General features: G+C 47.3%; 1 protein-coding gene across 1 annotated transcript in view; it reads left to right on the plus strand.

The window, feature by feature from the left end:
* COL13A1 (collagen, type XIII, alpha 1) overlaps positions 1-13,657 on the plus strand; it is a 198,700-nt gene that overhangs the window by 18,549 nt on the left and 166,494 nt on the right. Inside the window, exon 2 of the mRNA XM_006837462.1 lies at positions 1,947-2,016. Coding sequence (XP_006837525.1) covers positions 1,947-2,016 — 70 coding nt within the window. The remainder of the gene's footprint in view (positions 1-1,946; positions 2,017-13,657) is intronic.

The raw sequence follows: 13,657 nt of genomic DNA on the forward strand, positions 1-13,657 counted from the left end.
CCCACACACACACACACACAGTCTTCAGCACACAGTCCCTCTCCCTCTCTGGATCCAAAGTCCCCAGCCGCTTCATCATTCCACGTCATCGTCTCTGCCTCCATCTCAGGCCTCACTGCTTTTCTGGGTAGGGTCCCGCTCTCGGCTCTTCTCCGTTGACGGTCCTAGAGACCTCCGCTCCTAGAGAAACCATCCACTTTTAAATAATGTCAACAAATTTAGTAAAAATATCACTGTGGAAACAAAATAAGAGGATGAAGATCAGAGATCACAGTCTTCGGTATGGGTTACACCTCAGTGTAAATAAAACAAAAATCTTCACCACTGTACCAATCAATAACATCAGGCTAAATGGAGAAAAGATTGAAGTTTGAAAGATTGAAAATAAATGATTCTTTTTGCTGCTTGGAGTCACTATCAACACTCAGGGAGACAGCAGTCAAGAAATCAAATGACATATTAGGCAAATCTGCTGCACAAGACCTCTTTAAAGTGTTCAAGAGCAAAGATGTCAGTTTGGGAACAAGCATTCACCTGACCCAAGCCATGGTACTTTCAATAGCTTTGTATTCATATGAAAATTGGACACTGAATAAAGTAGACTGCAGAAGAATTGATGCATTTGCGTTATGGTGCTGAAGAAGATTATTTAAAGCACCTGGACTGCTAGAAGAACAAACAAATCTGTGTTGGGAGAAGTACAGCCAGAATGCTCCTTAGAAGCCGGGATAGTGAGACATCATCTCTCATACTTTGGACATACTATCAGGAGGATCAGTTCCTGGAAAAGTACATCATAATAGGCCAAGTGGAGGGTCAGCGATAAAGAGGAAGACCCCAATGTGATGGACTGGCACGGTGGCAGCAGCAGTGAGCTCAAGCTTAACAACAATGTGAGGATGGCACAGGACCGGGCAGTGTTTTGTTCTGTTGTGCACAGGGTCATTATGAGTCAGAACCAATTCTACAGCACTTAACAACAAAGCCCCAGGGCTTTGAACAGCTGCACTGGCCTCAGAGTGCGGGCTTAAATCCCAGATCTCTTCCTACTCCATCTGTGCTTTCATATCCTCATCTGTAAAATGGGTGAAATCACAGTAACATCTGTGGAGATTTCCCTATGTATCAGGCCCCTATCTTTCTAGTTATGAACATTTTCTACTTTCTCGTTGCCCAGTGAGGCTTGTGCAGGGCTAGAGAACTAATGGAAAGTGGTCCTGCCTGCCGGTGTAGGAACTGGTCTGGCCCACCTGCCGGCGTTGTCCTGGGAGTGAGTGAGCACTCTCACTCAGCACACTGCCCTTCATGGAGGAATTGTGTGTTTCTTGCCTGGTGTGGTCCATTCACCACTGTGAAAATGGCAGAGTTTTGGAGGTAGGGGTGTCTGAATCCACTGGCTGCCTGCTTTGAGTAGGCTTAGCTGGAGAGGAACAGGTTTGGTAGGGAGATGCAGAGAACCTTCCCAGCCCTCACACCCTCTGGTGGAGGGGGAAAGACAAGAGGCAGGGTCCACAAGGGGGTAGTGGGGGCCTGGCTCTGAGAGGGACGCCAGAAGAACAGAGGCACTGTCCCTGCCCTGAGATCCCAGACTGAGACGGGAAGCAATTAGCAGGGAAAGCAAGTCATCTTGGGCTTGAGTGCAGGGTGCAGGGAGGCCATAACGGGTTTATAGGCCCTGTGATTTGTGAATTTCTTTAAGAACACTCCACAGACATCAGACTCCGAGACGGGACCTGCTCCGTCTGCTTCTTATTACCCAGACCTGGTAGCCAATTAAAGGCCATTAACTGCTTGTCTTTGATCCAGGAGATGTCCTCCTGCTAGTTCCTCTCATCCCCCCATTACCCCTTCCCCTCACCCCTCCTCCTCGCTCAGTCCACAGACACGTCCCCTGACCTGGTGTTTACAAGCTCCCACTGACTTCTCTTCTCTGTTTCCTTGTGCAGAAATGGCAGTTCCACTCACGGCAGCGCCGAGAAGCCCCGAGCATGTCTTCAGGATGTAATTGCCCACCAGGTAAAGAGACCTGCAAACCAAGAGGTTGAGGCTCTCCTAGGAGGGGGCCTCACCCCATAGGTTCCTCAAAGGGGTGACCCACTGGCCACATCCCTGATCAGGCTGTTAGTTTCCATTTGAAATATGGGAATGATAATATTAGTACTGTTTACCTTCCACTTAGCATCCATATCCCATCCATCCATCCTCTACCCTCCATCCATCCAATCATTCATCCACCCCTCTCTTCATCCATCCATTCAACCCTCCATCCATCCATCCATCCATCTGTCCATCCATCCATCCTTCCATCCATCCTTCCATCCATCCCTCCACCTACCTGAACCTTTCTTCCCTCCTTCTACCCATCACTCCATTTCTTCTTCCATCCATCCATCCATCCATCCATCCATCCTTCCATCCATCCCTCTACCTACCTGAACCTTTCTTCCCTCCTTCTACCCATCACTCCATTTCTTCTTCCATCCATCCATCCATCCATCCATCCCTCCATATATCCATCCAATATACATCCATCCATGATGCATTCAACTCTTCTAAGAGTCTGACCCTGTGCACACTAGTTTGTCATGAAAGCAGCTGAGACGACAACTATGGCAGCATTTTGGGAAGTATGATGTGCTTTGTAGAGTCAAAGGAACAATAAGCCCCATGAGGGCAGCCACCAGGGCATCACATTCACTATTGTGCCTCCGGGTCCTGAGCCATAGCAGGCATACAAAAATGTTTGTTACCTGAATGAATGAATGAATGAATAACTCCATCACTCATTGTTCCATCATTGTGAACCTTGCTTGTTCACTGAACAACAGCTAGGCTAAACACATGTACACATTGTGGACACAAAGGGTAAAGGGGTCTGCAGCTGAAGGTTGAGAGTGATGCGGTATAGTTAAGTTAGTTTATCAATCTGGATTCAGAGTCTGCTTTTGCCATTGACCAGTCCTGTAATGGGCAGATCGCTTATCAAAGGTACCTGCTCTAGTATTGTGCATATGTGTGCTTTTCTCCTCTTCCGCTGTGATTATTCATCTATTTTACAGCTATATACTGATGACCTTCCCTGTCCTGGGCATCACACTAGATATTAACTTCAATTGTGCTGCCCACAGTTAAATCACATCAATAAGTTATAGTTCATGAAAACTTTTCTAAGATTCCTGACTGTTATTATTAAGCTACAAGAATGATAGATTAGTGTCACTGTTCCTTGGAACAGCTGGGATGGGCTGCTTCCCTTTGGGGTGAGAAAGGAAACTCTGAAAGAAAAAAAAAGTAGGGGATAGAATAATGCGACTATTCTGTACAATACTGTAACCGTGGACATGTGACATTATGTGTTCGTCAAAACCCAGAAGACTGTACAACACAAGGAGTGAGCCCTAATGTGAACTGTGGACTTTAGTTTAATATAATGGACCAGGGTGAGTCAAAAATTATCTATACTCTGGCTGTAGAACTTATTTTAATCAACTTTTAGAAAAGACAAAAAATCATTTTTTTGGACATTATCTCTTTGCTTTTCAATATACTTTGTCCATCTGTCAACAAGCCTTTGTATTCTTTTATTTAAAAAACGTTTTAGGCTGAGCTGTAAGCCACGAATATGCCATTGTCTTCACTCACTTCTTCATCAGAGGTGAGTCATCCTCCTCAAAGGGCTGCTTTCAGGGGACCAATCAAGTGAAAGTCCCATGGAGCAAGATCCGAGCTATAGGGAGGATACTTTAACACCTTAAAGCAAAGTTTTTGCAATGTCCACAGTGTGGGCAGAGGTGTATGGATGTGCATTGTCATGTAAGATCACAACACACTTGGCTAGTAGTCCTCTGCATTTAATCTAAAGTTTATACTTCTGCATCTCACTGTAATGAGTACTGTTGGTTACTGAACCTTTTTCCTGCTAGTGTTCCTGTACTGACCCTTGAGGATCCCGGAAAACTATAAGCATCAGTTTTCCAGCTGAGGGTTGACTTTTGAACTTTTTCTTGCTTGGTGATTGAGGATGTTTTCATTCCATACTTTGCGGTATACTCTCAGGTTCATAGTGATAAATCCATGTCTTGTCACCAGTAGCAGGTTTTTTTCAATAAGTTTTTACCTTCCTTCAAGTATTGGTCCAAATTTTGTTTGCAGATGTCCAAATGTTTCTGTTTATGCTCTTCCTCAAGTTGTTTTGGTGCCCATAGTGCACAAACTTCAAAACCGAAATCTGTCCTAGGTGGAGCCATCGCTGATTTGTAAATGATGTACCACATAATCCACTGTCACTCACCTATTCGACAGAATCGTTTCACGTGAATACTCAATGTTGTCATCAGCTGTGGACGTGGCTTGTGTTTTAATATAACCGAGTGCAGATAATTTTGACTGACCCTCGTGTTAACATTGGAATGTTAGTTATAATAAACATACTCCCCAATTTTTTGTGCAAAAAATTGTACTTTTTGTACAATTTTTCTGTAAATCTAAAACTCCTCTTTAGAAAGTGAGAGAGATGATGGCAAGGTAACACATCGAAGTAATTGCATTTAAGTTTTCCCCTGCTTTGAGTCTTTGCCAATCCTAGTGTGGCCTCCTCAATACCAGCTGCAGGCAGGTGGAGAACAGTAGAAATGGAGGGACCCTGGTCACACTTACACTGGTCCCCACGCTAGGGAAGAGAGGCCGACAGATGTTGAGCATATGGGCGGAGGATGCAGGGCCACATTCTGCTGCAGAGTGAGCGGGCTGGGCCCGGAGTCACAGTTCATGGATGCTGCCCCCGGGGAGGTGGTGAAGCTGGAAAGGGATTCAGCCATCCCCTGTTAGAAGAGGGTCATCTGGGTTAATTAAAAGAGTATCCAAAAACCCTGGGAAGCTCCCTCCTCCCTCTGGGCCCCAGGATCTGGGAAAACTTTCCGAAAAGGAATGCCAGAATTAATGAGATGAGATGAAGGTGAGGGGGGATGCGGGAGGGGCGGGTATAATGATCATGTGCTTCTGGTTCTTGAGACAACTGTTGTTGTTAGTGCCATGGAGTCGGTTCCAACTCATAGTGACCCTCTACTGGGTTTCCGAGGCTGTAAATCTTTATGGGAGCAGAAAGCCTCATTTTTCTCCTGCGGAACAGCTGGTAGTTTCAAACTGCTGACCTTGAGGTTCACAGCCCGATTTGTAACCACTACGCTACCAGAGCTCCTACTGTCCCCATACCTCTCTGGCAATTGTAATTGTTTTTGTTTTTGTTTTCTCAAGGTGTAGAATGGCTGGTTAAGGGCAGGATATTTGAAGCCACAGAAAATGAAGATTTGAATTCTAGCTCTAAACGTACCCTCAGGAGCTCTTTAACCTCTCTGTGCCTCAGTGTCCTGGGAGAGAGACGAGACTACCAGCTCCCGTAGAGATTTACAGCCTCTGAAGCCCATAAGAACTCTATTCTATAGGGTCGCTATGAGTGGGAATCAATTTGGTGGCAGTGGGTCTGGGTGCGTCCGTTCCTCTGTCTGAAAAACTAGGGTACTGCTGATGTCTAAGTGTATGGTGAGGTTTGTGAGGTAACTCTGGAAACCACATAGCACCTTGTCTGATTCCCAGTTGGTGGTGGTGTTATTGCTGTTACTATGGCTTCCTCATCCTTTGTACTTAAAAGATGCCCTGAAATCCACGATAAGCATCATGTCCCAAAGTTTGGGGACAGTGTGGCTTCACATTTATGGCTAGGCAGAGGCTTGTCCTTCCCCCTTCCCTGCCTGGCTGTGGAACCCACAGCAGCTGTCTGATGTCCTCAGTGGGGGCCTGACAGATGTCTTTGTTTCAGAAAGTCAGGCTCAGGTGCTCCTGAGGGGGCTGGGGCTCAGGAGGGAGAGGCCAGATTTGGAAACGGGCTTCATCTCCTCCTCACCTCCCAGACAGGCATGGGACCCAGTAGTTTTGAAGCTGAGGACAGAGTGTGAGGACAGGCTCCAAGCCGGGCCTCTGTGTGGTGCTGAGAAAGGAGGAATGTGTCACCAGAGAATGTCAAAGAAGGCTCCAAATTGAGGCAAAATCAGAATTGGGAGTTAAAGATGCTTTCCCAGTTCTGTGGAGAATCAGAGAACAGACGTCTCAGACTGAGGAATCCTGGGTAGAGGTATCTCCAGGGGTGGGGCTGGGCCTGCTGAGCCCTGGGTCTGCTACCTGCTGACCTGAGCTTTCTCACCCCTTAGCAAAGTATCTTTCCTAGACACCAAAGCCACCCTATTGTGAATAACCCTATTGTGAATAACACTGCTGTTGTCGCTGCCTCTATCAGAGCCCCTATATGTGCCACACACAGTACTGCCCCCAACAGAATCCCTTACCATGTGCTAGAGGCTGTTGTTAAGTGCCATCGAGTCAATTCCAACCCATAGTGACCCTGTATAGGGTTTCCAAGGAGCAGCTGGTGAGCTTGAACCACTGACCTTGCAGTTCAAATGACTTTGCAGTCTGACATATCAGCCCACAGCACCACACCAGAACTCCTGTACTGCCCCCTAATGGACTCCCCTACTGTGTGCCAGACACAATACTGACCCCTTTCAGAACCCCTACTATGTGCCAGAAGGAGCTCTGGTAGCATAGTGGTTATGAATCAGGCTGCTAACCTCAAGGTCGGCAGTTCAAAACTACCAGCTGTTCTGTGGGAGAAAGGAGGCTTTCTGCTCCCGTAAAGCTTTACAGCCTCAGAAACCCTATACAGGGTCGCTATGAGTCGGAACCGACTCCACGGTACTTAACAACAACAACAAGGGCTATGTGCCAGAAATAGTGCTACCCCTAATGGAACCCTTGTGTGCCAGACGCAGTACATACACTAAACATAGGCAGAGTAGAGTACTTGCTGACTCTGAAATGTTTGCAAGTCCTCAAATTCTTAACTAAGACAGCTCTGTCATTGCTGCACTTAAGCCCTGCATCTCCGGTCACTTCCTAGGGACAATTTTTCAGCAAGTCTTCAGACAGCTTTCTCGTTCCCAGTACTTGTCGAGGGACTTACCCATTTGTAGCATGCCACAACTTTATCTTGCTAGCACCTAATACTGGGCCTGCACATAGTAGAGAATCAATCAACATTCTGTTATCATCCACAGTCATCCATCCCATCTTGGATGGATTCTTTCTCCTGTTCTCATCTGCCAGCCAATTGCTTTCTAACCACCTCCTACCACTCCCAAGTCTCACCTGAGGCCAAACCCATCACTATTGGAATGCAACACCTAAACACACACTTTTCCTGCCCACTAGGATCGAAGCCTAGACCCCCAGCCATGTGCCTAACCCCAGCTCGCCTCTGCCGCCAGCTGGGTTGAGACTGGCATTCTGTGGTGGGTGTTTTCTTCCTTGTGGCAGCCTGAGGCCTCTGGGAGGCACCCAGAGGGCTCGGGACACATAATCTTGGGAAGAAACCTACCTCCTTTCCTTCCTACTCTGACCCTTGCCAGCATCCTCCCAGGAGCCTCCCTGTCCCAAAATAGTCATCCTCTGGCTGAGGTCTGTCTGCATCCTGCTTCTTAGTTGTGTGTGCTGTTTGCCAACAGAGCGATGGGTCTGCAGGCCAGGAACTGGGGGAGGTGGTGTGGGCAAAGGTCGAGCCTCAGTAGCCAGAAGTTCAGAGGAATAGGTGTGGGCCATTTGCAAAGCCTACTGCCCAGTGAGGCAGGGGAAGGGCCTTGGGAACATATACACCATGGGATTTCCCAGGGCACTTGAGAAGAGATCAGGGACAGTTTCTCATGCTCTGACCCTGCTCTTATTAAGAAATGAGGAACCAGACAATATGGGCTCCAGCCAGTGAGGAAGCAGCTACTTCAGGTCGGCCATGGTGGGACTGGGTGGAGCTGGTCCTTTGTCAAGTCCAGGGTGGGTCTCACACATAGAGGGAGACCTGGCCAGTGGAGCTGCTAGAGCCAATGACGGTGCTGCTGGGCCTCTTCCTCACAGAGAAGGCTAAGCCAGAGTCAAGTACCGGTCCCCAGGTTGAGGACTTTGGGCTGTAGCAGTGGGAGGCAGGTGTCGACAGGGAGAGTGTATAGAGGGGTATGTGTAGGCCTTCACTGGTTGGTACAGAGGTATAAACAGAGGCAGATAGGTTACCGCCAATCATCCTAGTCTGCTGTAGTATGCTAGTGAAAGGGGAATGAAACCTGGTGGTGCATTGGCTAAGCACTCACTTGCTAAGCTAATGGTCGGTGGTTTGAACCCACCAGCCACTCTTCAGGAGAATGATGTAGCCATCTGCTTTCATAAAGATTGTTGCGTGCCACCCAATCAATTCCGACTCAGTGACCCGATAGGAAGACTAGAACTGCTCTGTAGGGTTTCCTCGCCTGAAGTCTTTGTGGGAGCACATAGCCAGGTCTTTTTCTCCTGTGAAGGAGCTGGTGGGTTCAAATTGTTGACCTTTTGGTTAGTAGCAGAACACTTAACCACTGCGCCACCAGGGCTTGCATTCCATAAACATGACCGCCTTGGAAACTCTATGGCGCAGTTCTCCTCTGACCTCTAGGGTTGCTATGACCTGGAATTGATTTGACAGCCACGAGCTTTGGTTTGCGTGAGCAGTGGGAGTCCCTGAGTGGTGCAAACAGTTAATATGCTCAACTGCCAACCAAAAGGTTGGCAGTTCAAATCTACCCAGAGGTGCCTAGCAGTCTACTTCCAAAAAATCAACCTGGAAACACTATGGATCACAATTGCACTCTGTCATACATGAGTTGGAGTCCACTCAACAGCAACTGGTTTGGTCTGGTTTAGAAAGAGGTGTAAGTGAAGTACTGGGGAGCCCAGGGGAGCAGTAACTAGAGGAAAACTTCATCAAGGAGATGGTACTAGAGGTTGTATGAGAAGTAAGGCAGCATATGGGAGGGTGTAGAGTTAGGGTGTAGATGTAACTGCCACCATAACAAAATAAAACCCAAAAATTGGAAACTTAAACAAAATAGAAGTATTTGTCTATCCACAGGGGAGGGGAGAGCCCAGGGGTGGTACGGTGGCCTTAGTAGCTGCTTCAGTTGTCACTGAAATCTGAGAAAACAGACACACATGACTTCTGTTCACAACCCACTGGCCAGAACCTAGCTACAGGGCCTCCCCCAGGTCTAAGGGTAGCCAGGCCATATTTGTAGCTGGTAAATTGTACACCCAGATAAAACTTTATTATGGCAGGTAGGAGAACTAGCACTCTATATTCTAGACTGAGAGATTATCACAGACAAAGACTCTGGGGAATGAGAAGAAAGCATGTATGTTTGGGAACTGCAGGTAGTTTAAGGAAGCTGGAGCAGACACAGTGGAAAGAGATGTCAAAGCAGAATTGCCAAGGACCAGGAGAAGGCGTTCCAGCTGTCTCTGTTCAGTGGAAAGCACACAGTTTCATGCTGAGTGTGATTGATTGGTAATGGCTGTCTGGACTGTTATAATGAGTCGGACCCTGAGGTTGCATCCAGGTTCAGCAGAAAGTACGGCAATTGATTAATGATGTCTGCCGTGGGTGCAAGCCGTAGGCAATAGTTTTGCTACATGCACAGATGATATTGAGTTTGGAAAGACTTGGGAAACAGGGAACGTGGCCTGATCTAATTTATATTCTATAACAATACCCAGCAATGATGTCAAAGATGGCTTGGAGGGGAGAGCGCCCCTTCTGGCAACAAAAGTCTGTGATTCCATGAACTGGCTTTTAATTTGCTCGTCCCTGTACTGCTATTTATGTTCAGGTTGACAGCTTTGCCCATGCCTACTTCTTCTCCATAGATGGTGAAAACATGCCCACACATCCTGAACCCCCTCTTCTTTTGCTAGCCTTCTTGTTTTCCCTGGCATGAGATTGTACCCCCAACAGCCTCATGACATTAACATGAGCAGGTGTGTGGCCAGGGCTCTGCTTTCAAATTGGGCTCCTCTCACATCCCCTATGCCGCAGCAGGGCATCCAAACTTACAGCCCCCTTTTCCTGTGGTACGCCTCAGTTCAGACTCACTTAAGTCGGAAAGGGAGAGTTCAGACCAAAGCATCTCATAGTGCCATTTGTGAGGAAAAGGATAGCAGAGCACATGGCTTTTTAAGGGAACACATTTAAACTAAAGAAATACTATTTGCAGACCCCTCAGAAACCCTGCTTTCCATGCAAATAATCGATGAGCTACTTCCAGTGCCTCGAACTAATCTGAACCAGTTCAGTCATGGCTAATGGTGCAAAACCGGAACAGATTTTAATTTGTTTTCCATTAGGGTGATCTAGAATGATAACTAGAATGGGAAATTTTCCTGGTTGAAGCCCTGGAATGGGGGCTCGGCGGAGGCATCGTGAGCTATCGAAGAGCTTGGTGCATAACACTGGGTTCTCACCAGGACTGGAGAGCAGCATGCATGCCAAGCAGTTCGGCTGCCATCTTTGAGCTGGCCGCCACTGCTTTCTAGTCAAGAGATTTGGTTGCTCTGCCACACACTTGTTGCCCTGCTTTCTAAGAGGATTTCTAAGAGGATTTTGTCCAATAATTATTTTTCCTGCTCTGATTATTATCCCAGTTAAAAATGTGGGTCCATTCTGGTGTCAGTTCACCAGCCATGACTGAACTGGGCTGAATGGAATTGAAGCTCTGGTTACTTCTGAGTCACTGTTAGCTGTTCCTTAAAGTAGGCCCACAAGGCCAGCGTGGCTCGTGCTTCTCCAGGTCGTATGTGCTTGGTAAGGTGTTATTGTTAGTTGCCTCTGTGGCCCCATGTCAGAATGAAATGTTTCCCAGTTCTGTGTTATCTCAAAGGCGTTGGTATGTTCCAACCCATTGTTGGATGATTTTCCAACCTCTAAAGCCCATCTTCAAGCACCGTTATCAGGCAATGTTCTGTTGCAATCCGCAGGGTTTTCACTGACTCACTTTAGGAAGCAGGCTCACCATGGCTTTCTTCTAGTCTTAGTCTGGAAGCTCTGTTGTAACCTGTTTACCTGCACACGTGCCCATCATGTGCTCATGCTGTTCTGATATCTGATGAGCTCTTACGTCATTGCTCTAGCCCTACCATCTCTCCTCCTACCGTAGCCTTGTACATTAGTTAGCTATTGATTACAGTTGGTATAGGTTTAATTTTATCCTCCCCCCAACCCCCTAAAAAGATATATTGAATTCTGAACTCTGATACCTGTGACTGTGACCTTATGTGGAAATAGGGACTTAGCAGATTAATCAATTTAAAATAAAGTCCTACTGAATTAGGGTGGGCTCTCTGGCACCGTGGGTTAATGCTGTTTGAACAGCAAGGTCAATGATTCAAGCTCACTAGCTGCTCCTTGGAAACCCTTTACAGGGTCGCTATGAGTCGGAGCTGACTCGACAGCACTTAACAACAATAACTAAGCCAATAGCTTCCCCCTTATAGGAGGGAAATCTAGACACAGACGATATATGGGTAAGAGAACTTGTATATGAGAACCAAGGTGGAGATTATCGTGATGCTGCTACAAGCTCAGGGATGCTAAAGTGCCTCAGATTGGCAGCAACCACCAGAAGCCATGAAAAGGCAAGGAAGCCACCGCACCCCCACCCACCCCTGAACCTTTGGAGAGGCCATGGTCCTGCCAACTCCTTGAGTTGGGACTCCTGGCTTCTAAGAGTATATTTATGCCGTTTTAGACACCTGCTTTGTTGTGGCAGCGCTAAGAAACTAATAAAACTAAAGGAACCTGAGGTGATTTATACTCAGTGTATGGTGGTGTTTTCGCTAAGTGCTGTCCAGTCAGATCCAACTCATAACAACCCTGAACAGTGCTTCTGAAGAGAGGCTGGTGGGTTTGAAATGCTGACCTTGCAGTTAGCAGTCCAATGCTTATCCTACAGCACCATATCAGAACTCAGCTCAAAGTATGGTGATGGTGGTTGTGTGCCGTTGAGTCAGTTCTAACTCATAGCGAGCCTGTATAGGGTTTCCAAGGCTCTAAATCTTTACAGGAACAGAAAGCCTCATCTTTCTCCCACAGAGCATTTGGTAGGTTTGAACTGCTGACCTTGCAGTTGACAGTCCAGTCCACAGTCATCCTTAAAGGGCACAAGACTAGTGGTAGTGTCTTACCCTTTTCCAACATTTCCAGTCAAGGAGCTCTGGTAGTGTAGTAGTTACGAATCGGGCTGCTAACCTCAAGGTTGACAGTTCAAAACTACCAGCTGTTCCACGGGAGAAAGATGAGGCTTTCTGCTCCCATAAAGATTTACAGCCACGGAAACCCTATACAGGGTTGCTATGAGTCGGAACCAACTCCACGGCACATAACAACAACAGTCACAGGGGATGGCACATAAGCCAGAACCTGGATACACCTAGACCCCGCCTCCTCGTTCACATCCATCACTCACAAGCCCCATTAGTTCCACGCAGCCAACTCTCCCATCTCTGCCTTCCGCCTTATCAAGACACCATCATCCTGCCTCATTGGTCACTGTAGCCCCACAACTGACTTCTTCCAATCCCTTCTTCACACAGAAGCTAAAATACTATTTTTAAATTATTGTACCCCTGAGTGGTATCAACACACCCAGCAACTAACTGAAAGGTGGGAGAATCAAGTCTGCCTAGAGGCACCTCAGAAGAAAGGCCTGGCAATATACTTCTGAAAAATCAACAATTGAAAACCCTGTGGAGCCCAGGTCTGCCCTGGCACACATGGAGTCTCCGTGAGTCAGAATGACCTCAACAGAAACTTTCCTTCCCTAGTAGAGCACTTTAGTGGCTTTCCATCCCCCTTAGAATAAAGGCCACAATTTAACTATGATCCCTCTGACATTTGCAGCTGGCTTCCTGGTAAAGCTCATCTGCTGGTCCTTGGACCACACTTGACTCCGAGAGACTGCAGGTGAAGGGAGATGCTGCAAACCCCAGGCAGAGGCTCTATGCTTTTAAAGCCAGACAATCAATAGGCCTCTGACTTCTGGCTCCAAATGAAGCCTCTTGTGGTCTCCACAGCCCCAGCTTAGCAACTTGTTTTCTTCAAAAGAGGGTTGACTCTTAGCTTGCAGGAGGCCCCTAGACTTAAAGTAGCCCCTCCCTCGCCATCTACAGCTCCTATTGCCTTGAAGGGAGGAGGGTCAGGTAACCAGTGTGGGAAGGACCACAGTGACCCACAGCTGCTGAGGAGGCCAGGTGCTAGGAAACTGGGAAAACGCTCCACCACCTGCTCCTGAAAGCACCTTTTCTCTTAAGGCCAGCACTCTGCTTTTAGAGAAACCTTGGGAATTCTCTAAAGTTAATTCCTGCCCCATTCCCTCCTGAAAGTACTTCCAGACCCCCAGCCCTCCTAGACAACAGTGATAATGTGTTTTTCTGAAATTGGCTCTCATCATGACCTGGTGGTCAATGGCATTCGTAGGGAAATAAAAATAAGGAAATGGAAGGTTCCAGAAAGACAAAGGGTGAGGCCAGAAGAGTCCAGGACTGGGAATCAGTCCCAGACCCTGAGGACTCTGAGCAGATCTCTGTCTTCTCTCTTATCTTCAGTTTCCTCACTTGTAAACTGATGAGCAACTTTGAAGAACAACTTGGCAGTGCCTGTTAGCGTGAAGTCCAGGTTCCGTTCCTAGGCAGATCTAGAGAAATCCGCAGGCAGGCATCTGAGGGGCAGAACTGTTTGTACTACTGAAAAAAGGGAAGC

This window comes from Chrysochloris asiatica, unplaced genomic scaffold (assembly GCF_000296735.1).
Source record: "Chrysochloris asiatica unplaced genomic scaffold, ChrAsi1.0 scaffold00020, whole genome shotgun sequence".
NCBI classification, from domain to species: Eukaryota; Metazoa; Chordata; class Mammalia; order Afrosoricida; family Chrysochloridae; genus Chrysochloris; species Chrysochloris asiatica.